This window comes from Malaclemys terrapin, chromosome 2 (assembly GCF_027887155.1).
Source record: "Malaclemys terrapin pileata isolate rMalTer1 chromosome 2, rMalTer1.hap1, whole genome shotgun sequence".
Classification (NCBI taxonomy): Eukaryota; Metazoa; Chordata; order Testudines; family Emydidae; genus Malaclemys; species Malaclemys terrapin.
In genome coordinates this window covers 65,114,992-65,142,304 of record NC_071506.1, presented here as the reverse complement: position 1 = coordinate 65,142,304, position 27,313 = coordinate 65,114,992, and the positions used below count along the sequence as shown (strand labels likewise).

At 39.4% G+C, this 27,313-nt stretch overlaps 1 protein-coding gene across 3 annotated transcripts in view; it reads right to left on the bottom strand.

The window, feature by feature from the left end:
- TOX (thymocyte selection associated high mobility group box) overlaps nt 1-27,313 on the bottom strand; it is a 265,158-nt gene that overhangs the window by 175,124 nt on the left and 62,721 nt on the right. The window contains exon 1 of one of the 3 annotated variants that reach the window (XM_054021072.1): nt 22,155-22,223. The exons of the other annotated variants lie outside the window; for them this stretch is intronic. Within the exon in view, the coding sequence (XP_053877047.1) occupies nt 22,155-22,178 (24 nt within the window). The 5' untranslated portion in view covers nt 22,179-22,223. Of the gene's footprint in view, nt 1-22,154; nt 22,224-27,313 lie in introns of those variants that run through there. 3 annotated transcript variants of the gene reach the window in all.

Here is a 27,313-nt window from a genome sequence, read left to right as displayed (position 1 = left end):
TCCTATCTGTACCTCCAGAAACTTCTCATAGCCTGATGAATTTCAATAGAGTTAAAAGATCTGCCCCCAATAGTCTCACTGAATGCCCTTATTCAGAATTTCCAAATGTTTTCCAAGTATGAGTGCATAAAAGGACAGTGAAGTGGTAAAATATCTGTTATAAGCAGTGAATTACTTCCTAGACATGGAATTTTGAAAACCTAGTGATCCTGGAAATCTGCCTCTAACACTGGATCTTGAAATTGTGAAACTGCAAAAGCACAAAATAATTTTCCTATTCTGGCTGCAGAACTCATCTTGAACTGTTGCAGACTTCTTTGGCCCATGCCTAATGTGCACATAAAAAAGATCACTGAATTCATACAGCCTGGGGAAAGGGTATTTTTGATTAATAAGGATCTTCTTTACTTGCAAAGTTAGTTATATAACAAATTCTTCCATACATTAAAGTGAAAGAACATATTATTCTCTATTTTGTTCCACTTGCATCTAGTTTTGAATAGATACTTTTTGTTTGTATAGTCATTTTTGAGAAAATAGACACTTTGTATATGCATGCATACATTTTCTAGTTTTTATGACACTGAAGTTAAATATATTGTATTATTCTTTAGCATAAAATGTGACAGGCAAAACTCCCATCCCCGTCATTAAGAAAAAAAAAAAAAAACAGTGACAAAAGGCCAAGGGCTAGATTGTAAAACCCTCTTCAACTGGTGAGTGCTTACTGACACAAGTAGTCCTACTGAAGTCAATGAGATTACTTGCATGAGTCTGCTCCCTGACAAGAGTACAGGCTGCACAATTTAGCCCTTGTAAGTTTAGAGTTGAGGGAGAAGGGGAATTGGGAATGAAAAGCAAAAGGCACAGATGATATAGTTTATCCAGCATTACAAGTTGTCTTCATTATCACCATTTTGTTGCTGCTTTGGGAGACCTATCAAATACCTGCAGAAACTACACATGTCAAATTGCTGACTGTGTGACAAGTCCATTAATGTTTGGAACGGGATGTTTCATATGCACTTGGAGGAGTATTCTGCCCTCATGTTGCACACGTAACTCCCACTGACATTAATGAGAGTTCCACACATGGAACAAATATAGAATATTCCCCTTAGTTTTCACACCAAAATCTGCAGCTAAGGGAAGATTCTATTTGACATAGAGGATATTAATTGACTAGGGAGCACCTGGGTCAAAACCAAGGCACAATTGAAGTAACAGTGTTGGCATCCAATACAATGGCTAGATAATCTGATTCTGTTACTCCTTGCCTATTCACACTATATTATAAATTTTATCACCAGGCCAGTGGAGATTTAGAAGAAAATGTCAACATAATCTCCATTTCTTCTGAGCATGTTCACCCCCATGGTTGGATGGTAGAGGAGATTCACTGTACTAATGCTGTATATTTTTCAATAATCCTTTGGTGGATGACCTAAAATACGTTGTTGTGACAATAATAGATATCTGAATGAGGACTTGGATTTTAAATTTCTATAATTGCCTATTTGTGTACATGCCAATTGCTCTGTACTTTCAGATTTTTTAAAAATAAATATACTTCTTACACCACTTACCCCACAGCTAAAAGAACATTATAAGGGTTAAAATGTTTATCTTGACCATGGTCCCATTTCTAATAGGCAAACCTTTAGAATATTGTTCACTTATATAACTTTACTACCATCTGTTGAAACGGTGGGAGGAAATTAAAAAAGTCACAACATGCTGTATTGTCGTAATTACAATAAGAAAACTGGTTCATTTGTTCATGGAGAGACCAGGTGGGTGAGGTGATATCTTTTATTGGACCAACTTCTGTTGGTGAGAGAAACAAGCTTTTTTTCAGGTCCAGAGCTCTTTTTCAGCTCCAAGCTGTACAGCAAGCACAGGCCTATTTTGCCTTTTGCTGATTTCAATCGATGTTATACTTTTATGTGCCCATCATAATCTGGAGAGTGAGAGTGACTTTTATGTCCACTGGCTGGTTTCTGGGTTGGTGTGACATGTGCTTTTTGAGTGGTTTGGGTTAGAATGAGGTACCAGTGTTGCTGCTGTACTTGATACAGCATGCTACAGTGCTTCTTATAACATAAGAACATGTGAACATAAGAATGGCCAAACTGGGTCAGACCAAAGATCCATCCAGCCCAGGATCCTGTCTGCCAACAATGACCAATGCCAGGTGCCCCAGAGGGAGTGAACCTAACAGGTAATGATCAAGTGATCTCTCTCCTGCCATCCATCTCCATCCACTGACAAACAGAGGCTAGGGACAACATTCCTTACCCATCCTGGCTAATAGCCATTAATGGACTTAACCTCCATGAATTCATCTAGCTCTCTTTTAAACCCTGTTATAGTCCTAGCCTTCACAACCTCCTCAGGCAAGAAGTTCCACAGGTTGACTGTGCTGTGTGAAGAAGAACTTCTGGTGTTTTCAATAATCCTGATGTTCTTTCCTTTCTACACTGATGTGCTCCTATGGGTCTAGGCAAGATTCACATATTTTAATATACTATGGTGATCAAACATCCACTTTTACTTGCATTCAGCTATGCCCAGCTGCTAAGGCAATATTAAGCGTATTCCTTGAAAAATTAAACAGGGGAGGCAAATTTTAGCTTCAAAGGCCTGGTGTTTATGGTGGTTGTCTCCATACTTGTTTCAAATAGGAAGATAAAGGATCTCTTACACCTTAGGATCCATGACAACTCTGCTATAAGGTATTGCCAATTATTTGTCTGCAGGTTGACTCCCACTCTCTCTATGGGAACTATGTCCACGCAACAAGGATTTAATGGCAGCTGGCCAGGCCTGGGAGTGAGCTTATGATTAGTCACTCTAGGGACTGCTCAGTGGACCTAGAGGTCTCCTGTTTTTTTAACAGTAAAAATTCAGGGGTACAGCCAATGGTGGAAACAGTAACCTCAGCTGTCTCTGCCATTAAGACTGTCAGCACTCTGATTAGTGGTTTTAATTATCTATTGATCTTATAAGTTTTATGCCTTTGCCCATCACCGTAGTATCTGCGTAAATTCCATGCAAAATCAATAGCAGTAATCAAGTCCCTAGCAGACTTCATGGAGTCACTGGCACTTCTCTCTTTTCAGGGTAAATATTCTGCTTAGGGTATGGGGCTGAGGGTTTTTTGTTTGTTTGTTTCGTTTTTCTTTTGCTTTTCAGTTGGTTGGATAATCTATTTGATAAATGTCCCTGAATCCAGCAAACTCTTACTCACGTAAATTGTGCACACTCATAACTAGTCCCACTGAAATCAACAAGACTATTAGTGTGAGATAGTTTTTGCAGTCTTCAACCTTATAGTGGCAGTCACTTCAGGTTAGAAGTGCTTTGTGATTTCCTTATAACACACCTGCAACAACAACAACAACAAAAAAGCATTTAACCAATGCCTGTTTACCAGTACAGTGAATTGTTCCATATTCTGTTAAAACTATATTAAAGAGGCATATTTTAAGAGTTTTTGTTTCATCTGAACCCAATTTTGAGTAAGAAGCATTCTTTATTTAATCCAATTTATGTAATCAGACTAAGCAACAAAAATGAAGTCATCTTGTTTCCTTTTGTTGGTTAGGATTACATTATTAAGGGGAAAGGGACATAAAATCAGCACTCTTTTGGGAAATAAATTCAGCTCCAAAGTATACGGTGACCAGACAGCAAGTGTGAAAAATTGGGACAGGGAGTGGAGGGTAATAGGATCCTATATAAGGGGAAAAAAAACAAAAATCCGGACTGTCCCTATAAAATTAGGACATCTGGTCACCCTACCAAAGTATGACAAATTGCATGAGTTTTAGCAGTTTGTTAGGAGGCATTCCTTACATATTTCCTGTTATCTGCACTATTATTTTATTTTTAAAGTTTTTTAAAAAAACCCAGAAATAATGGAAAGTAATTTTCAGCTAAAAATCTTATTTTAGGAGACTCATTAGAGAACAAAGCATACCATCCTCCATTAGTGTTTCTAAAACAACTGGTATTACACTTTCAGTATTGTTATTACATTATTCTCAGGTCTAGCAATATTTTACTGGATTTTTTGTGAGAAACGTAAGAAAAACTACAAATAGGTTTAGCTATGAAATCTTTGATAAAAAGAGGAGAAACTTCGCACCCACAGAAAAGTTCTATAATAATTCTGATACTCTCAAAATTTAATGTTCAAATATCTCATTATAACACTACTGAGTTCACTTTTCGTCACATCACAGATATTAATGTTTTCTATTTCCTGGCATCCACACTTGTAACAATTCTCATGCTCTTAACTTTTTATTCTTAGTCTTCTGGGAGGAAGGGAAAGCAGAACAGAGATTAATATCACCTAGACTAAAATCTCAATCCAGTTGATACCCCCTGGTCAAAGCAATCAAAAAATTATGCAACCATCTAGATTTAATCAAAAATCACTTTATTTAAACAAAAGTGTGTGAAGAATCAGTGAAAAACAACACTGAGTAAAAGAGTGATGACCCTGTGCTATCTTCAACGTTCCCATGAGAGCGACAATGACAAATCGACACCAGCTAGAGTAGGCCATGTTCCTAAAATTCATTTCACTCTTCTATTTATTTTTTTAGGAGTAGTCATTGCATGCACCTGAGGAAAAGATGCTGTTATTATGCATAATGGTTGCACGGCATGGCTGAATGATGCTACGGTACTTATAATTACATATTCACAAACATGATAGAACTTAATATTACTATAGATATCAAAAGAAAACAGAACTAATTAAAGAAGTAACTGCAAACAAAACAATATTTAAGCTCTCTTCCCCCTCCAAAAAAAAACCCAAAAAACCCTAATGAATCCTTTTAATATTAATTAAAGAATTCCTAACAATACATTCGAAAGCTCTCTTGGAGAATTCAGCTTACAGTTTAACAGTTTCTGACTAATTTTATTAACCTGTACATCTGAGAGGATCAACCCCCTCTGGGTTTAATTAGAAGAAAATTCAATTTAAATCTAAATGTCAACAGTGGTTACTAATTATGGCAGGGCCCTGGACCAGACATCTAGTCTGTAATCAGGCAGTTCTCTGGTAACAATTAACAGTTTTTTTCTGTTATGCGTGCATTAGGATTTTTTTAAATAAATATGATTCAGCATGGGACACAGATAATATTAAGAGCACCTACTGCTAGGTGCAAACATGCAGAAGAGGTTGCCAAATTAAATTACAGAGATTTCTCAAACATATAGATGAATAATAAGCAGCTACAAAACTAGGTCAGGGTCGTGAGCAACAGACCACTGCCCCTCCCCCAACATGCAAAATAAATATACCCACTATCTCTGAATAGAAATCATTCTTTTGTTATGCCCTTTGTCAAGAATACATTATTGCAAAATGATATTTATTTCCACAATCTTCACAGCTGCGAGCAGGACTGAATTAATCTTTCCAGAATTGATTTCATTTGCAATTTCATGATTATAAAATGTAAATGTATTACTTAAAAAAAGAAATGACAATGAAAGGCAGAAATATAAGAAGGCAGTTCTTTATCTACTGGTTTAGTTTATTCTGTACTAATGAAATAAACAGATGACTAACTCTGAAGTAAAAACAAACACTAAAATAGATTGCAAAAATCTACAGTAAAATAAAAACTAGGGACACAATGAAAAATTAATCATTTTAAAATGTAACCTGAACAATGAATATGCGATGTTAAGCAAGAAAATTACCAGAACATGCAAAACATTATCAAAACTAGGGTAAGTTAGTCATTTAAGCTTGCATCAACTCCCACATTCTCAATGTTAACACTAAACACAATACTGAAAATGCTGATGTACTACTGAGCATTTTTATTTCATCTTTCAATTTGGTGATAATTTTTTCATAATTTGTAATTGTCTTTTTCAAACCATGCTGATGACCCACATATTAAATGAATTAAAATCCATATTTATAAAAACATTTGGTGGAAGTTATTCGCTATGAATAGTATTTTATATGTTTAATTTCATTAATAAAGCTATGTGATTTTTTTAATTAAGCCTCAAACCTGAAATCACTTATGCATATATTTAACTTTAACCCTGTTCCAGTGACTTCAGTAGAACTATTTCACATTCTTAAATTAAGCACACTTTTAAATGTTTATCGTACCTTAGGCCCCAGTTCAAAATACATAAGTAGGTGCTTAACTTTAATCACTTGATGATTACCTGTCTGTTCATTCCCTTTGAAGCACCTGGCATTGGCCACTATGGGAAAACAGGATACTGGGCTAGAAGGACTATCGGTCTGATCCAGTATGGACGTTCTTATTTTCTTAAGACATCCCTATTCAGGGAAGCACTTAAGCACATGAAATTATTGTACACATTATGAACATGCTTAAGTGCTTTCCTACATAGGGATGACTTTGGCACCTGCTTAAATGCTTTTGTGTAATGGGGCCTAAGGTGAGATTTTTAAAGGTATTTAGGCTCTTAAGGGATTTTAAAAACCATGTAGGAGCCTAACATGCATTGATTTCCATGGGAGTTAGGTGCCACAGTAATTTGAAAATCCCATTGGGAACCTGAATACCTTTAAAAATCTGACCCTAAGTGTTTTTCTGAACAGTGAAGGGATTACGCATTACTTAAGTATATTGTAGAATCTGGGCCTTAAATTCTATAATGAGTCACTGTGGGAAAAAATTTAAAATATAGCACTTGAAACTGTGCAAGAAGATTTAGAATTAATGCTTGCTTTCATTTGCAAACACAGAACTGCATACACTAAGTATATAATGTATGAATTGGGTCTAACTATATGATTTGCACACACAAATGCCTGTTTGTTCATGTTGATGGCTGTGCACAGTAATTTCAGAAGCCAGTTTGAAAACATCTCCCTTAATGTATAGGGTAGGTTACATATGTATTTTTTAAATTGTTGTTAAAAATGAAATTTTCATTGTGACCTATTGATGTTCCTGTTCACATGTACTAGACATGTCCTAATTTAGTTAACCATAGTTTGTTTGCACTTTTAACTTCCTTTCACTTTCTTCTCCAGCCTAGAGTTTAGCAAGTAGGCACTGCAATAGAAAAAAGTGCTGCTTCTGGGCTAGCCATAGTACTAACACTTATAAGGGTAGCAGGCATCTTCTGCTTTGGAACACTCCACATTTCCCCTCTGGGAAGCAAGAAAGAGAGAGGGCCTTTGCTTTCTAATAAGTAATAACTGGACCTAGGATGCAGCACTTTGCAATAAGACTTTTAATGAGTCGGCCACAGTAATAAGCATGTTACTTAACATTCTGAAATGGCATAAGAACTCTAAACGTAACTGAGAATTTCTCATTTCTATGATACCCTACCCATGTTTATATTTCCCAGCATATGGATATTTTATTTTATTAAGAAATTCCATTTTATAAGTCAGAGACCCCAGGGGTGTTTATTACACTTCTTGGGTGGTTAAATTCACTCATCCTTTAGCCTCATGCCTTACAACAGTACCTGTGGCTTGTAATAACCACCCAGAAATGCTCTGCTAGCTGTGCCTCATTGATTATAATGCTTTTTGGTGAAATCCTGGCCCCAGTGGAGACAATCGGAGTCTTGCTTTTGATTTCAAAGAGGTCCGGGTTTCACCCTTTGTGCTTCTTGAAATTTGACTTGGTTTTAGTCCCCTTTGTGTTTCTCTCTAATGGTACTCGATAAAATTATAGGTTGAGGTTTTAATAAATCATCATTTAATACTTGCTCAACATCTCGACATTAACACATTTCCTTAAATCACAAATTCAAAAAAATAAAATAGTATTTTTTTAACTATGTACTGTATAAAGCATTTCTTATACAATTATTAAACCAAAATCAATGTGTTAAATTTTTGTCTTCAGTAGCAAATCAAGCACAGGTGTGTCTAACTATTTCCCTGTCCCCCCAAAAAGTTTACTTATTTTCCATGTTTAACTGAAGTTTTAGTTGAGATCTTTTGATAACACCAAAAAGGAAGTTCTTTCAACGACAGCTCAATAATAAGGTGAATGGAAAAACAGTTGGTTTCCTTCTGCCTCAACTGTTTACCTTAATCTGTTTTAAGTAAAGAACAGAAAGAGAGTATGCTCTTTATTACATAACAACCACAAAGTTAAACAAAAAAAAGTACAAAACACTGTTTTGTTCATGGATGAGATGCCACAACTGTGACTTTCCTAATTAATCCTACTTTCCCACCCAAGAACAAGAGATTTAAATTAGCATCTATAGGGGAGGGTGCTAAGACATAGAACTCGGACTCAAAGGAGACTCAAGGTAGCATGAATGTAAAGAATAAAGGCATTGAGCACAGTTGCCAACTTTCACGCAGTAAATAAGCACCATGACTTTCACAACAGGCCAAAAATCAAACTAATCCTATTTCAAAACAAGACCAAAACAAACCAATCCCTAAGAACCCCAAAACTCTATGTGACCAGATCCCCTGGGCGTGCAGTCTGGGACTGTGGTGGGCCCACTGTGCACCCCTGACTCTTTCCCCACCTTGCCCCTGCTTGCAGGGAGCCGATCAAAAAAAGCAGCAACAAGTTACAACAAGCTACAAGCCAAACAAGCAACAAGCCATAAACTAGCCAACAAGCAACTCACAAGCCAATTAAACATCCTGGTAAAGAGTGTGCTGAAGGCAGCAATTTAATATAAATATATATATAACAAATGGGAAAATGAGGAAGTCGGTTGCAATAAATACAAATTGGCAGTTAGGAAATACAGACAATTGATGACAGCAGCTAAAGTTACGAGAGAAAAAAAATCTACTGCCAGTAGGATTAAGGAGAAGAAGAAGGAATTCTTTAAATCAAATCAGGAACAAACATAATCCAGACAAAGATGGTCAAATTATAAATCATGATGCAGAAAAGGCAGAAATATTCTTGTTCTGTACTGGGAAAGAAGCAAGATAATGTATTGATATCTGACAATGATAAATAAATACCTACTATTCCTACAGTACCTAGTGAGGATGCTAAACACCCAAGAATATTAAAAGAACTGGCGGAGGAGTTCTCTGAACCACTAAGGTTGAATTTTAGCAAATCTGGGAACACTGGGGAAGTTCCAGATGACTATAAAAAAGCTAATAATAAGATAAACTATATGACCTGGGAAACAGCCTGACATCAAACCTGGGAAAAAAATGAAAAGTGATATAGGATGCAATCAGTAAAGATTTAAAAGATAGTTGCATAATTAATGGAAACCACCATGGTTTTATGGAAAATAAGTTCTCAACAAACCCCTTCTTTTGATGATATTACAAGTTTGGTTGGTAAACGTCACAGTGTTGACATAATATACTTAGCTTTCTGCTATACTTAATATATTTAGCTATAGTGCTATTTTTAGTAGAATATCATATGGGACTATGACATAGCCCATATTAAAAGGTGCTTAACCGATAGATCACAAAAGGTAATTGCAAGTGGGAAAGTATCATCTAATGAGTTGGTTCTAGTGGCGTCCCACAGGGATCTGTTCTCAGGCCAATGCTTTTCAAGAGCTTTATCAATAGTCTGGTAACATTTGCAGATAAACATAACAACTGGTGGACAGGTAAGTTATATAGACCCACCTGGGTCACTTAGTAACAGAGACTCATTTGAACAACACACATTTTAACAGTCAAATGCAAGGACATCTAGGACCAAAGAATATAGGTCACACTTATAAAATGGGGGATTTTATTCTGGCAAGAAGTTACTATGGAAAGGACTTCTGAGTCATAGCAGATAACCATTTGAACATGAACTGCCAGTATAATGCTATAGCTAAGAAGGTGAACTCAATCCTTGGATAAATAAGCAGGAGAATATCAAGTAGGAATGGGGAGATGTTATTATGGCATTACTGGAATATTGTGTCCTGTTCTGGTCAGAGGCTACTCAAGACAATCTGCCATTCCAGGCAAAACTTCATGGTGCCACCGCCCTTCCTCTCCCCTGACAAACTTTAAACCCAGAAGAGACTAAATGATAATTTAGTCTGACCTCCTACACACCACAGGCCACAGAACCTCACCCACCCTTTCCTGTAATAGGCCCACAACCTCTGGCTGAGTTACTGAAATCCTCAAATCTTGATTTTAAGACTTCAAATTACAGAGAATTAATCATTTATTAGTTCAAACCAGCAAATGACCTGTGTCCACACTGAAGAAGAAGGAAAAAAATCCCAGGGTAGTAAATTTGGCCTGACTGCCCCTCCGTCATGATGGAGGGGTGGCCAGGCCGAATTTGAGTGGCCTTGTGACCTGGTGCATAGGGTTACCATTCGTCTGGATTCCCCCGGACATGTCCGGCTTTTTGAGCTAAAAATAGCGTTCGGGGGGAATTTGTAAATGTCCAGACTTCCCCCCCACCCCCATGCAGACCGCGTGCAGCTAACAGGGCAGCTGGCCGGATGGTGCCACTTACATGGGGCTCCGACAGCCAGAGAGAGCCCCTCCTCCGCCTCCCCTGCAGCAGAGATCACTCCCTCCCTGCATTTGCAGATCGCCTCCGGCAGTCTGGAGCTCCTCCCCCGCTCCTCCTCCACTGCTGCCCAGCGTGCCAGAACGAACGGCTCAGGCCGTTCCTTAGCAAGTTCACAGAGACATTAGGCGAAGGCCAACAACAAGGGAGCCAGGGGGTCGGAGAAGGGGCAGGGAGGTTTTGGAGGGGGCAGTCAAGAGATGGGGGGGGCTTTCTGGGGGGGAGAGGGTGGATAAGGTTTTGGGCAGTCAGGGTACAGGTAGGGGGTAGGGTCCTGGGGGGCAGTTAGGGAGGGGGGTCTTAGGAAGGGGCAGTTAGGGGATAAGGAACAGGGAGGCTTAGGTAGGGGGTGGGGTTCTGGAGGGCAGTTAGGAGCAGGGATCCCAGGAGGGAGCAGTCAGGGGACAAGGAGCGGGGGGGGGGAGTTCTGGGGGCGGGGCTGTCAGGGGGCAGGGGTGGGGAGAGGGATCGGAGCAGTCAGGGGACAGGGAGCAGAGGGGTTTAGATGGGTCAGGAGTTCTCGGGTGGGGGCTGTCAGGGAGTGGGGAGATGTTGGATGGGGCGTGGGAGTCCCAGGAGTCTGTCTGGGGGTGGGGGTGTGGATAAGAGTTGGAGCAGTCAGGATACAGGTAGGAGGTAAGGTCCTAGGGGGCCAGTTAGGATGGGGGGAGGGTCTCAGGAGGGGGCAGTCAGGAGACAAGAGGCAGGGAGGCTTAGATAGGGGGTGGAGTCCTGGGGGGCAGTTAGGGGCAGGGGTCCCAGGAGGGGGCAGTCAGGGGACAAGGAGCGGGGGGGGGGGAGGGTTGGGGGTTCTGAGGGGGGCGGGAAGTGGGAGGGGCAGAGGCGGGACTAGGGCAGGACAGGGGCGGGGCTAGGGTGGGGCTCCTCACGTCCTCTTTTTTGCTTGCTGAAATATGGTAACCCTACTGGTGCACAGACTGAAGGAGGGATGATCAGGCCAAATTTGAGTCAGTGGCATCGTGACCCACTACACTGGGCAGCCAGACCAAATTAGAATGCTGTTGCAACCTTGTTAATGGGGTCATAATGCCACTCAAATTTGATCAGCCACCCCTAGGCCAAACCTGCTGTCCAAGGTAGCTGCCCAGAAATCTTCTATCCTAAGCAACTGCCTTGTTCGCCTATAGTTAGAATGGCTTCTGGTTCTGGTGTCCACACTTCAAAAAGGAAGCTGAAAAATTGGAAAGGGTTCAGAAAAAGAGCCTCAAGAATGATCCAATGTATGCAAAGCATGCCTAATAACAAAACACCACAGAAGCTCAATCTGTTTAGCTTATCCAAGAGGAGGTTAAGAGGTGACTTGGTCACAGTCTACAAGAACATACACAGGAAAGGAATTTTTGAAAGTAGAGGGCCTTAATCTACCAGAAAAAAGCATACAGAGATCCAATGGTTAGAAGCTGCAATTGGATATATTCAGACGAGATTAAAGGCCCAAATTTTTAAGTGACGATAATTAACCACTGAAACAATTTGCTGAGGGATGTGATACATTCGCCATCACTTGAAATCTTTAAAGACTGGATATCTTTCTGAAGGATATGCAAATCAGAAGTTCTAGGATTGATGCAAAAGCTACTGGGTGAGGTTCTTTGACCTGTCTTACACACAAGGTCAAATTAGATTTTCATAACGGTCCCATCTAACCTTTGAATAGAGATCCCCATGAAAGGGATCATCCTTTATGTACTGTGATACATAGGATTTTATCCTACACTCCTTACTCAGACAAAACTCACACTGATGTTTTCAAGAATTTTGCCAAATAGGGGGAAAATCCTCCACTGGTGTAAATCAGCAAAGCTAAAGAGCCAGGCTTAGGCTGTACAGATTCATGCTCTGAACTCTGGAGGCCCACTAGGGTTGCCAGGTGTCCAGTTTTCAATCTGAACGCCCAGCCAAAAGGGACCCTGGCAGCTCTGGTCAGCATAGCCATTACAAGTCCGCTCAGTAGTGCAGTTGGGCTAAGGCAAGCTCCCTGCCTGCTCTGACTCCATGCAACTCCTGTAAGCGGACGTCATGTCCCTGTGGCCCCTAGGCGTAAGGGCAGCCAGGGAAGCTCCACGCATTGCCCCCACCACCGGCTCCACAGCTCCCACTGGCCAGGAACTGCATACAATGGGAGCTGCCGGGGAGGCGCCTGCGGCCAGGGCCAGCACACAGAGACTCTCTGGCCGCCCCTGCACCTAGGGGTCGCAGGGACATGCCGGCTGCTTCCGGAAGCGCCTGAGGTAAGCACCTCCCGGAGCCCGCACCCCGAACTCCCTCCTGCACCTAAACTCCGTCCCAGAGTCTGCATCCCTCACCCCTTCCCGCGCCCCAACCACCTGCCCCAGCCCTGAGCCTCCTCCCACACACAAACTCCCCCCCGTACCCCAACTGCCTACCCAGCCCAGTGAAAATGAGGGAGGGTGGGGGAGAGTGAGTGACGGATGGAGGGGGGATGGAGTGGAGCGAGGGCAGGGACAGGGCAAGGGTGTTCGTTTTTCTGCAATCAGAAAGTTGGCAACTCTAAGGCCCACAGTTCAATCACCAGTGTTTGCCACAATGGTGCTCATCATAAAAGCTCTACTAGCAGTCCCTTCCAGATATAAACAATAAGTCTGTTAACTTTGTTGTGGAAAATTATTTTTCCTCCACAACTTAAATACCTTTCACTGTTTGAAACTGCGGAGGTATCACATGAGGAGAGACATGCACCCTAAAGCCCCAATCCTGCAAACACTTGCTCATGAAAATAGTCCACTGTTTTCAATAAGATGACTCACATACTTCAAGTTAAATACATGAATTAAATGTTTGTGGAACTGGGGCCTAAGAAAGTTAGCACCCAAGTAATCAGCAACTTAAACTTCACCCAGAAATCAGTTTAGTCCCCAGAGAAGACCACAGTACCTGTAGTGATCTTTACAAAACACCATTTGCTAAGTAGCAATCTGCATTCTGCACCAGCTGCAATTTCCAAATGGGTTTTACAGTGCCTGTTTGGAGAGCACTATGCTATCCAACCTTAAAGTGACAAAGACGTGAAGTAAAATTATGAGGTGCACACCCAAAAGAAAAATTGCACCTTTCTTCTTGGTGCATTTGGTAAAAAAAGCTCTTGAGAAAACACTGCTCTGTTGTCACCCAGAAGCAGCTGCAGAATCAAAATGAGCCACAGTTTGCAAACCTGAGTGATAAATAGTGGGTCTAACTCCTCAACTGAAGGAGCTGAAAAACTCTACCATTTTTTCTTGTTTGCTGCACTCAGTCAAAAAGTGTTACTTTAATCATATACGTATTGAATCACAGTCAATAGCTCCCAGCCTCAGTCCTAATCTCTTACCCTGGTGATAATAACAATAGTAATATGATACCTAGCTCTTAGATAGCATTTTTCATTCATGGATCTCAAAGCACTAGGTGCTATAGAAAACCCTAAGAAAGGCAGATAGGTAAAACATTCCATTCCATTGCCCAGATTTAGCATCTGTCATTCATGATGCCATATAATATATTTTATATAGCTGCTAAAATTATAATAGGCTCTAAACAGTGCCATGTCTCATTGTGTCCTATTTTTTTAAGATGCCGATATCAGAAACAGACAGCTTTAATATTTATGTTTTTAAACAAAAATTGCTGTGGAGTTTCCAGTCCAGGAACTATCTAGAGATTATTACAATAACAAGAAAAAACAATATGTTGCACAATCCTGACCTTTTAAAATGTTCTCTAATATATCATGTAAAAAAAAAGTGCAGTGTTAAATAAGAAATTTGTTAGCCTTCAGCTCAGAGGCAGGTTTATTAGCAAACAGCTAAGTGGAACAAAAAATCTATAACCCTGATCTTATTGAAATAATTACAGAACCTTTAATGTCCCACTAGGCATACACAGAGAAAAAGATGGAGCACACAGAAAAAGAGTACAGTAATGAAAACAGACAGAAATAGGCCACTCATCCTACCTTTTACTTAGTGCATACAAACCACTGTCAAAAATATAAGACAATATAAAAATGATTGCCTGCCCAAAAAAGATTTAACATTTTCTTTTCTCTTTGCTAAATTTTAGAAATGTGCATAGCAAAAATAAAATCTAAATTCAAGTTCAGAATAAGTAAATATTTTATCCTTTCTGTGTCTGTGTGTATATAATATGTACAATTATTAATAGGTATATGTGATGTTAAAGTTACATTGAGGTTTAAAACCACAACAATCTCAACAAATACAAATTCGGTATGTTGTGTATCCTATATGTTTTATGGTGTACATTAAAAAAAAGCACATTAAACTACTGTGCAAATGTAACCAGAGAGACAGGAACAGAAAATATTGCGTGTATACAGTTACTATGGTGAAATACAACAGATTAGATAAACGGATACACAGATTAGATAGAACAGTATGGTCATGTTAATGATGCTGCCAACACCTTTTCTTTTGCATTTCTTGACTTATTTGGTCTGAATTGTGCAACCTGAAGCCTCAGTAGCAGCTCTGCCATGAGTCCCTAGTGAGGAGCAGCAAATTGCTGTGCTTCCCCTGGTGAAGACTGTGAGTCACAATCTACATCTTGATGCCACCTGTTCTATAGGTAAGAACTCTGACCCAGGCCTACCTACATCTGGAGCAGCATACGTCCCCTGCTGTAGGTGTGCTAGCCTATACTTTGGGAGAGACAGAGTCAAGGTTCTGCCCCCTTTTCCGACCCTCCCCAACTGGACACAGCAGCTTTGTGGAAGGGACAAAGCAGCTATGTGGAGCCTGCTCTCCTCCTTGTGCTGAAACTCATAGTACAAAAGGTCAGTATAAAGGAATAAGGAAGCACCATATGCCCTTTCCTCCCTTGCACTGTCATACAAGCCACGCCACTAAGGGTATGCCTAACACTGCAATTAAATACTCCTGGGGGAATTCTGCGCCACTGCGCATACGTAGAATTCATGTGTTCTCTTTCCCCAGAAAATACATTGGTGGAAAGGTGCTGCAGTTATACCTTATGCCCACCAGGGGCTGCTTTGGCACCAGAACAGAGAGCAGCCACTCCCCAGCCAGCCCCAGCTGCACATAGCGAAGAGAAGAGGTTCAGAAGGGCTAGTGGGGTGACAGACTGGGGAGGGGGCTGAATGGGAAAGGGGTTGCAGGGACACATGGGGACAGAGAGGAGACGTGTAGGGCCATATGGAGGTGGGGGTGCAGGGCCATGGGTGGGTACAGAGCCACATGGGGGAGGGTGGTGGTTGAGTGGGCACACGGGGCCACATAGGGAAGGGGAGAGGGGTGCAGGGCCACATGAGGATGGGAGGAGGAGGGACGGCTGAGTGAGGGTGCAGGGACACATGAGGGAGGAGGTGTGGCTGAGTGGGTATGCAAGGACACATGAGGACAGGGGCAAACGTGCCTTACTGAATGAGAGAGGCTAGGGGTCAGCCAGGGTCTCCATGGAGGAGGCTCCTAACAATCTCTCCCTGTCCAAAAAAAACCCTGTTCCATACTTCTCCCACCCACACCCAACAACCCTCCAACTTCACACCCAGACTCCTTCCCAGCAATTACTTCCCTCCCCCTCAGCTCCTCCATTATCCCTGACTCCCCCAAGCCTTTGCACTGTTTCTGAGGGGTGTGGGAAATACATTTCTGGATTCTAGTTTAAATGTATTATTACTCAGAGATCTATATTAATATGCCTAGTAAGGAATCATTTGTCAAAAAACATTTCCTGAATCTTTTGTTGTTGTTGTCTGTATTGTTACAGACACATTTGCTGTCAGGTATTTTGAAATAATTTACCAAAATAATTGAAACTTGCATGATTATATTGTGTTATTTGGACAAATATAATATGCAGACTATTCGGACTATTGTGTGTGTGGCTGGAGACAGTTTTCTGCAACATTGGGTTTACAGGACAGCAAAATATTGGCCTACATAGTAATAAATGCATCTTCACAAGAGAAGATAGGAATAAGGAATTTTTTTTAAGTGAAAGATAAAATAGTCAGAATATGTGACAGAACATAGAAAAAAATCTTAGGATCTGTGATTTTCCCCCCAGGTGAATAAATTTATCCCTTCCCTGAATGTTTTGTGTTTGTATTTGGAAGGATCTTGCTACAAGTCTTTCAATGAAATTCTAGCAATCTTCACATGAAAATTGACTAAGCAACAGTGATGTGTCTGTCAGGGTGAGGATAGATAATTTTTCATTATGATGTCACAGAGTGAAGGGTTCTTTAGGTTCTGCTATCATCCCAGCAAATGTCATTAAACAAGCTCAGAAACAATCACTTGATTTTTTAAAAATTATTTCTGATCAAACTATGCAAAATTACAACTCCTTAATGAGGTATATACCCATGGCAAGAACCAAGTTTCAAACAACAGCTACTTTTGTTTAAATAATTTTTTCAATAAGTGTGATTAGAATTTTTAGTTAGTTTTACATTGGGAAAGGTGTCACATCCATAACTCAAACTCGCTGGAGGGTTTTTGTCTATGCTCTCCAAAAAGCTCAGGTTTGTGCAGAGACAAAAAATAGAAACTTTAAACTGATAACCTGAATATTTCAGAAAGCTGTATGTGAAAATCAGAGAATTCATCCAAGATGCTGCACTATGTCCTTAAATAGAGAGGACATGACTATTTCCCATTATTATATAGACTGGTGGCCAGATGGTTATTTACACTGCAGCCCCTTTATACCACTCTGGCAGTGTAAGTGGGCCTTAAAGTGCATATAAATGTATGTTTATACCTATTTTAAACACCTTTCCAGTTACATACAGCGAGTGATGTAGAGAAGGCTTAGTGTAAATGAAAATTAGACTATGTATATATAAATAAATAAATAAATAAGATGTGCAACATTCTGTGAAAATGATCTGTAAAAATAGGTGATTACTAGAAAATACCAAAAAAGAATTATCATAAACTCTTTAATATAGTAGCTGCATGATATTGTTATGCTGAATGGGCAGTGATATTATTATATTCAACCTAGCTATAACACTTTAAAATGGACTTTCATATGAAAATGCTCTTCTCTCTTTCAATTCATTTATGGTGATATGACAAATCTTACTGTCCATTGCATTTTTATACTTATAATAGCAGCCAGAACATAAGCTTTTAAATATAATATTCCATGGATACATTCAGAACTTGAGTCATCTCTTGTCCTTTAACAGGAATAAATAAATGAATACAATGTGCTTGCTCTAAAGTAACTTGACTTCATACATTCTGAAAAGTTTATTACCTGTTCGGTAATATTACTTTCTAGGAGATATTATACCCACCTTGACAATAAGGAAGAAACCAAATCAAACACTTAATAAATTTCAGACATTTCGCTATGAGGCTTCAAGTACACAACAGTCCTATTAAAAGATCAATAAGAGTGTACTAACAAAGGGTCAGTATTGTGTTCTTTGGTTTAAAAATGTGTTTACGATGAATGTTTTAGACAATTCTCTGTGCTAGATAAGGGCAGCAGAATTTCCACTGTGCCATGCCCTTCAACAATAATGGATTTGTTTCTGTGGTTTTGGAGGAGAATGGAGTTTCCAAATATGTGCTAACAACAAATAAAAACAAATGTTTAAGTGATATAGCCTTGGTTTATCCCCATTCATGGAGGGAGGGAGGTTCTGTTCAAAATTGGAGGAGGGCAGGTTGTGTTGGCACTGCTTCCCCCCCTCCCCAAGCTTCTGAGGCTATGTCTATACTACCACTTATGTCAGCAAAACTTAGGTCGCTCAGAGATGTGAATATTCCAACTCCCAAGCAACATAAGTTACACTGGTATAAGCAATGGTGTGCCCAGCACTATGTTGGCAGGAGAAGCTCTCTCCCGTCGGCATAGAGCGACTAGATCTTACAGCGGTGCAGCTGCAACGGTACAGCTGCGCCGCTCTAAGCTCTCTAGTTTCAACATGGTCTGACAGAAGAGGAGATTTTTAAATGGTGACTGATGCACCATAGAAGCATTAGCAGCCAGGACAGCCTGAGTTAAGTCTTGAATTAGCTCTTGCTACCCTAGCAACACGACCTCTCCAGCTACCACTGCTCATTTGGGGAGCAGCTTGGGACACTCAAGCAGAGTTGCAGGTTCTGGGAACACATGCACTATTAACTCCTTTCCTGTAACCAGGCACCCTGAATCTTGGGGTATGTTAGCATAAGACAGTGTAACCCAAAACTTAATCAAACCATATTTGTTATTCAATTAATTATATATGCTGTTTAACAAGTTTTAGTTCATACAGGCCTTCCCACTTATTGCATTCCATGTCCAAAGCTCAGCCATCTTAGCATCTGAGAACTAGTCGCAGCCTCAAAAAAATGATACCACAGGTTACTACTCAACCGTCAGTAGAGAAGAGGAGATAGTGGAAAATGCAGGTCAGAAATACAAAATACCATCGCATATCTTTATTAGAAAACTCTCCCAGAGAAGAACTTTGCGATGGTCTCTCATACATCCATCATTTTATAGTAAAACTCCAAACCAAAAAGTCTCACCCAGTCCAGAACCATCACCCAACCCCAATAATGGAGGCAAGATTGTTTTGATTTATGTTCCCACAGGTTATTTTTACGTTGTGGCTTAACAGCTTGTTTGAGAAGGGGAGTATTGGATTGTTTCAACAGTTTGTAGTGATGATTCCACCACTCTTCACTGCAGACTGATGATATAGATACATCAGGACTGGATCTGCCATCACTTACACAGGTTTTATACCTGTGTGATTCCACTAGCTTTAATGGAGATATTCTGGAATTATGCTGGGCCAAGTCTCACACATCTAGCATGACACTCACTCATTTGCAAGCTCTGTCATGCAGTCCTGCAGCCCAGCCTAATCCTCATGCATCTAGCTGGGCTGCAGGGATGGGCCTGCAACAGCCTCTCCTGGACTCTGGGGCTCCTTTGATGCCTCTCTGCAGGCAGCCAGGAGGCCTCTATATTTACCTTTTCTCTGATTCTCTTGCTGGATCTGAGTGGGGAAGGAGAAGGCAACAGTGGCAAACAGCAAGAGGCTGAACAATAGTCCCAGATACCCCTACCCAGCAGCTAGCTGCCCCCGGACTTCTTAACCTCCAGAACTCACCCATCTACCTATTGTTGAACCACCAGATGACCCAGAACCAACCCACTTGAACCTTGCGCATCCACCAATATATCCCTGCACTCGCAGACACCCTCATGCACCCATTCATCTACCCCAATCACAGTTGCAGAGATTTGTGCAGTAACATATTTCTATCATTACATTTACAACCACTTCTGGGCCACTATACACTGCCAGTGTGGTGTAAAAGTTCTTAAAATAAATGAGAATCTGACCCACAGTGTAATTTAATAATACACATTAGTTCATCTACACTATATTAAACAACGAGATGGCCAAAGACAGGGACCTGTTTGTGTGTATGGGACTGATGCTCTTGCATAAATGATTACTTTTGTAAAGAATAACATGAAGAAGTTTACTAAGCACAAGTAGCCTAGTGACCACACAAACCAATTGAAAAACAGCTAATATTAGTAGGAATTTGGATTTCAATATTTGCTAAGTATCCACCTGTTTGGGATGATAAAGTATGGTCTAATGTGGTTTCTGGCAGCAACCACCGATTTTTGAGCCAGTTGCTACCATTTTTGGTAGCACACAGAAAAACAAATATGGATACCCTGTAAATATAGAGATCTATAAATTCTGGAGAATGGCCTCCTAAGAGTGGAGCTGAAATTTGATACAAAAGCTGCCATTATTAAAATGTCACAAGAAGATACTATAGAAAATAAAAGTCAAAATATTCCTTGATAAATTATAGATCACTATTCCGACACTGAAAAATGTGCATGTTTATAGCTCACAGATTGGCACATCTGCTCTAGATATCAAAGGGCTTTGAAAAGACTGTCATTATATTTAAACTGTATAGTAAAACTTCTGAAATGCATTAAAAAGAGCAATGTTCATAATTCTTAAGACTGTTGAAACATATATGTTCAGATGCTTTCTTGTCCGCTGGCACAAAAAAGAAGGTAGACCCTGTAACCTTGTTATAGTGTAAAGTCCTATGAGCCATGAAAAAATTCAAACTGCATCAGTAAATTCAGTACAACATGGGGAGTATTTTTCCTAGGTGCATGCTTGAAATACGAGATACACGTTGCACCACTTAAACTATACATTATCCTTAACTCACTTTTAGATTTTTTTTAAATGATGTAATTGTGAAATGGGCTCTCTCTGAAATTGTAAATGGCAGGAAATAGATAGTGAGGAATGAGTTTAAGTATAAATAGCTTAGCCCTGATTCATGAATTTTTTGTCAAAGCCTATGGTGAAGCCTATGGACCTAGTACTTCGATAGGAAACCATATCTGTGATCAGTGATATTTCAGTATCTAAAAGCAAGACCAGGGAAAACCTTGGCAAATCTGACTCTCTTTATCTGTGAGTTTTAGTTTCATTTGAACTTGAAACTCTAAGCGAAATTCAAGGAATGAACTGAAACATTAAGAAATGGCTTCCTTAATTCTATGCAAACCAACCCATCTGTACAGGTCTAGGTATGACATACCTTGTAACAAAGAGCTCGCAAAATTCCAGTTTGGGAATTACTACTTACCTGTGTAATAACTCCCTGTAGTTTCAGTTTAAAATATTCTTTCTTTCCTGTCCTAAAACATTGTGTAGTATTGTTATTCACTATTATAAGTTGCTACATTTCACCCCAAGGATTGCTATTCTTCTGTGATGGATGAAGTGATTCATGCTTTCATTATATGTGAAGTGATTCATTCATTTCCAAAGAGTGAAACATGCTGGAACTTTCATTATAAGCCCCTGCTTTCACATGCTCGTAACTTTTGTGAAAATTTCTCATTTAGTCTGAATTTTTCCATGCCGGGTCTCAGCCCTGTCTCTGGAAAGTTTGAGAGACAATCACTTTAGCAGTTTGAGTCATATTAAGACTCTTTAGCTCAATAACTAAAAGAAAAGAAAAAAATCACTGTAAAATCTGCATGTAAATAATGAGGAGTGGTAGGTGTGGGGTAAAAAATACAAATATTAATTTAAAAAAATAAATGACTGAAAAAACACAGATGAACCTGCTGGATTTTATTATTTTTATTTTTCATTACTAACTATGGTAGTAAATGTAACCAACTTCTATATCTGAATAGGAGTGAGTTAAAAATACTAGGAGAACCTTGTTCCAGATGTCTAGCTGAGCTGGTGTACCATGTAGTCAATGTTGAGAAGGGTGTAAGGTGTCTTTAAGTCACACCCTGCTGCAATGGCAACTACATATTGCCAGAGACAAAGCAAAGCAGTCAAATAAATCAGAGTGAAGATTTGGCCCCTGAAGTTTTGCATTGTCTGACTTTTTGTTAAAATATGTAAATTTAAAAAAAACCAATCTAAAAGTATAAATGATAGTTTTTAGCACTGGATTGATCCAAACTTAGTTTTAGTAACATGAGCAAACACTCCCACACCCAGGGTCTACAACAAATCCACCAAATTCATATGTTTCTTTATCTTAATTTTGTAGTTAAAAAACATCTCTATTTGAAAACCAGAAGAGAAAGGCTACTTACTGTGTTAATCCACTGCATAAACATGACGCATCAAAAAAAGTCTTCAGAAATGTCCTCTCATGTAGCCAGAGACTGCCACATAGTTCTTTATAAATCAGTATGAATAACCTGAATTGCACCAGAAATAAAAGGGTCAGGACGGTTCACGGAGAACTGATGTAACAGGTTCCTTTTGGCTAATACTACCTAGCAAGAAGGCAGTCTCAGTCTGTACCAGATGCATCTGCCTAGTGGTCTTGCAAGGTAGCTCCAGTAGAGTGCATTGTAATAATCTAATTTGAAAGTCCAAAAGGAATGAATTATTGTGGACAGGATCTGCTATGAAAGAATAGATCAAACACTCAGCCAATGATGAGTCTCAGTCAGCTCACTCACATCCAAATCCCAATCGCAACCATCTGCTACTTCAAGTCCAGTGTTTTCTCCGTAGCATAGACAGGCCTGAGACTAACTGAAAGGGAAGGAAACAATCTGGAGATCCCACAGTTGATTTACCAAAGACTACCTAATAATCTTCACCAAAAAGGTAATATTAGGGGATGGGTGATACGTAGCGAGACTGCTACTGGCATGACAAGTTTTCATCAGAAACTGCTATTTGAGGAACTTCAACCTTACCAACAACCTCAATCAACAGTGCTTCTCCGAAGCAACATTCATTTACAGGAAGCACAAAAATTATCAGAATAAATCTATGCATCTATAACCACTAATTTCTGCAACATATCAATAAACATTTTGTAAAAGTAGGTCATTTTAAGATAATTACAGACACTATTGATTTTGTATTAGAAGCCAGTAATGTAAATGTCCCGATTATGTCTTTAGTAGAATTTTTTGAAAAGCAAATCAGCTGACATTACAAATAAAGGAAGTTAATTTAATACTCATGTTCACCCAAATGATCCATAGCTATGACTTGGAACAGTGATTCTTATTCATATAATTTCTTTAATTAATGAGATACTGATATTTGTTATATCTGTTTAATTTGATTGTACTACATTATATATAAATGTTGACTTTTTAAATATGCAGATATGTGAATCTTAACATCCTACACTGCAATGAAAAACATAAAAGACCACATTTTGCTTTCTATAATCAAACTGAACTCCAATTTATTTATTCATTCACATTTGTTCATTTTACCTACACTAGGCTCTAACGCCTGGATTCACAAAAGAACTTAGGTGTTGCAATGCTTAGAGTTGTGGCACCTAATTTTTAAGCACCTAGAAAATCACAGGAACAATACTGCAATACAGAATTCTTGGCTACCGAATCATTCTCACTCTCTCTTTTTCTTTCCTTCTGGCCTAATGACAATTTAAGTATTTCTCCACAGCGGGACACTCATTTGCGGGGAGGGGGAGCGGGAGAAGAAGAGAGAGAGAGAATGACTCTGTAGGCCCATGGTTACAAGGCACCCATCTGGGAATTGGAAGACCCAGGGTCGAGTCCCCCTGCTCCAATCACTCTTTTGTTGTTTATCCACAGTGGAACAATTTCAACGGGAGAAATGTAAGGAGCCCCAACCACATTAGACTAGCCCAGGGGTTCTCAAACTGGGGGTCGTAACCCCTCAGGGGGTCACGAGGTTATTACCTGGGGGGTCGTGAGCTGCCAGCCTCCACCCCAAACCCCGCTTTGCCTCCAGCATTTATAATGATGTTAAATATATTAAAAAGTGTTTTTAATTTATTGGGGGGGTCACACTCAGAGGCTTGCTGTGTGAAAGGGGTCACCAGTAAAAAAGTTTGAGAACCACTGGACTAGCCCATAGCTCAGTGCTTAGAGCAAACTCCAGAGAGGTGGGTGCCCCCTGTTCAAATCCTTTCCCCACCACTCTGAGAAGGGGGAATTGAACGTGGGTCTCTCAGGTTCCAGGTAACTGTGTTAACAACTGGATTAGTTATAGGGTGAAACCACCATCTTCTTCAACCAGATTCTGAATGGGGCCTATCCTGGTAGGCAGCCTCTGAGCACGCCTACTGGATCGGGCCCTGCAGGTCACTTGGGTGGCCGAATGCCCATTTCCCTGGTTTGTGAATAGCTCTGGGGCTTAGGGCAGGAGAGAGGAGTCCTGATGCCTAGAGAGCAGCAGCAGCGCACACGTGCAGAGTCAGAAACTTGGGTGCCAAGGGAACTTTTACCCTGAAAACATAGGCACTGAGTGAATTCAGGATTCAGAGGGAGTTTTGTAGATCACCGGGGATCCAAACCTGGGATTTAAGTGCCTAACTCTCATATTTAGGTGCCTAAGTCTGGGGTTTAGGAGCCTAAGTACTTTTGTGGATCTGGTAATTAGTACATTACAAAGCATATTAATATCTGTTTTCACTGTTGTAGCCTCTAGAGGCTCAATCAGATTGGGGCTCCATTATGCCAAATTCTGTACGAGCACAAAGGAAGAGTAAATCCCTGTCCTGGAGAACTGCAGTCTAAATTAACACCAAGTTTGACAAATTAGTGTAACAAATTAACACCAGGGCTGAGGAAGGGTGAAGGACGGTGACAGAAACCCCTGGTTATGTAGACTAGCTATGTTCACAACTTGCAGGTTTCGGTTATTTTTAAAGATATACATAACCAAAAAATATTAATGATGTCAATAATATAAAACAAACATTAAGATCACAAACAAAAGGCCTCAGAGGACAGGTAGGTATTTTAGTACGTCCCAAAGATCACCAAATCCAGGATCTGGTGAACTCTGAGAAGGGAGGGGAATTCTATAGCCATAGTCAGACGTGATTGTGTAGGTTCCATTAACAGAAATATTCAAAAGAAGAGCAAACTTTATTTTTCAGTTGATAGCAACATCTCAGAAGGACAGATTACTATCTAAAGGTTAGATCTCCACCTTTTCTACAGCTTTATAAATGATACAATCGAGAAATGACATGTTTACATAACTATAATGCCTTTAGCTTTTTCAATAATATAGAAAGCAAATGGAACATCCTAGTTATGAATCCTGTGGACAACTGCATAAGCAACACTTCAATAATGTGAAATAAAATTATTACTTACAGCTATATTCTACCCTTATTTCCATTTTGGAAAGCTCAAGGGAATAATAGGCTCTTTTTTGTACATTGGACAGTAACTTTGCTAACAATCATCCATTTTTTCCAATAGCACAGTTACATAATCCATGAGTTTATACATTAAAAATGTGTTCTCAAAGTCATTTCTTGTGGCTAGTTCCCAAGGTTGGGCCATAGAACTATATATATAAAAAAACACTTGTTTTTTACTGTTCCTCTCCTACAATAAACTCGCCCAAGCTTTGAGAAGAATATTATTTTACTGGTGTAAGAATGACAGTAAAGACAATTTGACCACACTAAACTATATGTCCTAAAGAAATACGTATCATAGTTAACCACGATTTTCCTGGTGATCACTTATATTATATATGCTATGAAAATAGTATCTTAGCAAACCTTGAACTTTATAAAGATTTAAGGTTCTGAATTAAAGCTTTGGAGAACATACTTTTTTTCTTATCTACAAATAGATAATAGCTTGTTTTTGGCAGGGATTCTTTAAAGCTAAAGTACTTTCACCCTCAGGGTATCATACTGTCATTTGTTTTTATTTTCAAAATGAAAACAAATGGCATTGTAACTCCTAAGGGTGAAAAAGACTTCAGTCTGGTTTTTTTCTCTGCACTCTCATCTATTCATTTTGAGTTAGATGGAATATAGATATAGTTTTTTCCCCTTTGGCTTCTATTGCCACGAAACGTATTCACTAGTTGTACAGTAATTAACAGCTCTTGACTGGAAAACTGCCAACATGTACAACGTGACACTCATCTTTTGAACACTAACAAAGTGCATAAGTAATTTATGTTGGATTAAATATCCCTAACAGGGACCCTTAAGTAACCCAATCACTTTAAACAGGCTCCACATGTATGCTCCTGTGCAGTGAAAATGTCAGATAGTGATAACCCACTAATAGCACAATTCTAACTATATTCCAGCCATTAGCATTTTATGACATCAATCCTCATTAAACCTGGCAAAGAATAAGATACTAATGTTTCCCAATTTTACAGCCAAGGTGGAAAAGAAATGGAGAAAATGTAGACAGGTGCTGTCTCCCAAAAAGGATTAACATTTTTTTAAAACATGGTTGCAATTTTCTGTTAGTACCTTTGTTTGCATTGAAAGAGAGACAACAAAGAGGTAAGGGCTACAAGGACCTCAATGGAATCCAGCCAAGAGTGAAAGAAAAGACTGGTATTTCAGCCATTGTGCTCCCTGCTAAAGCACTGTGCCAACTCATCTTCCAACCCATTATATGAAATTTAATTTAACCTGCTATGCAATTAATTCAGATGTTCAGCCTATTTTTTTCATGGCAGAATCCCTCACACAATGCCTTATTTAAATATTAATCAGTCCTCTTTCAATTAGGACTAATTTGCTTCACAGGGTTTCTCTCATCTTCTGATTGCAGGAAAATGGAGGTAACTTGCAACGTTTGAGGATAATTAACATGGTATTTTTATAATACTGATACATCAAATGGGACCTTAATGAACCCCGCTGATTCCATTTAGTAAAGCATGCCTCAAAGTTATAATCAAGAGGAAAGCCATTGCCATCTGTTTAAAATACTAAAGAGCACAATTTAAACACAGAACAGTTATTTCTCTAAACTGTCTATTGTAGGGTCTACAAAAGTCATTTTTTCATACAAACTAATTGCACAGCATTTAAATTTGAACCTTTTATTACATATATCCAAACAGTGGCATCCTAAAATTCAGAGGCCCTCCTTAATTAAATGTTGACAACCACAGAGATAAGTAATGTTTGTTAATGTTAATTTTTAAAACATGCTGTGCAGTTGCTGCAAAGGCAATACAAGCAAGTTTTACCACATTTTAATGAACATAATATTTAATGTACTTTTGCATAACATCCAGAGAACATATTTTTAATAAAATCTATTCCCAGCCTTTGTAAAACTGAAAAATAAAGGCATATGTTGTTCATTTGTTAGTTACTAAGAAAGGCAAACAAGTTAACATTTACACATGACCAGTTGCTCACAAAATGTTCCATCTGCTGCAAAAAAGGTCGAAGTTCATCTTTCTTATGTTTAGAATTGCTCTAGTGTTCCTAGGTAACTGTAGT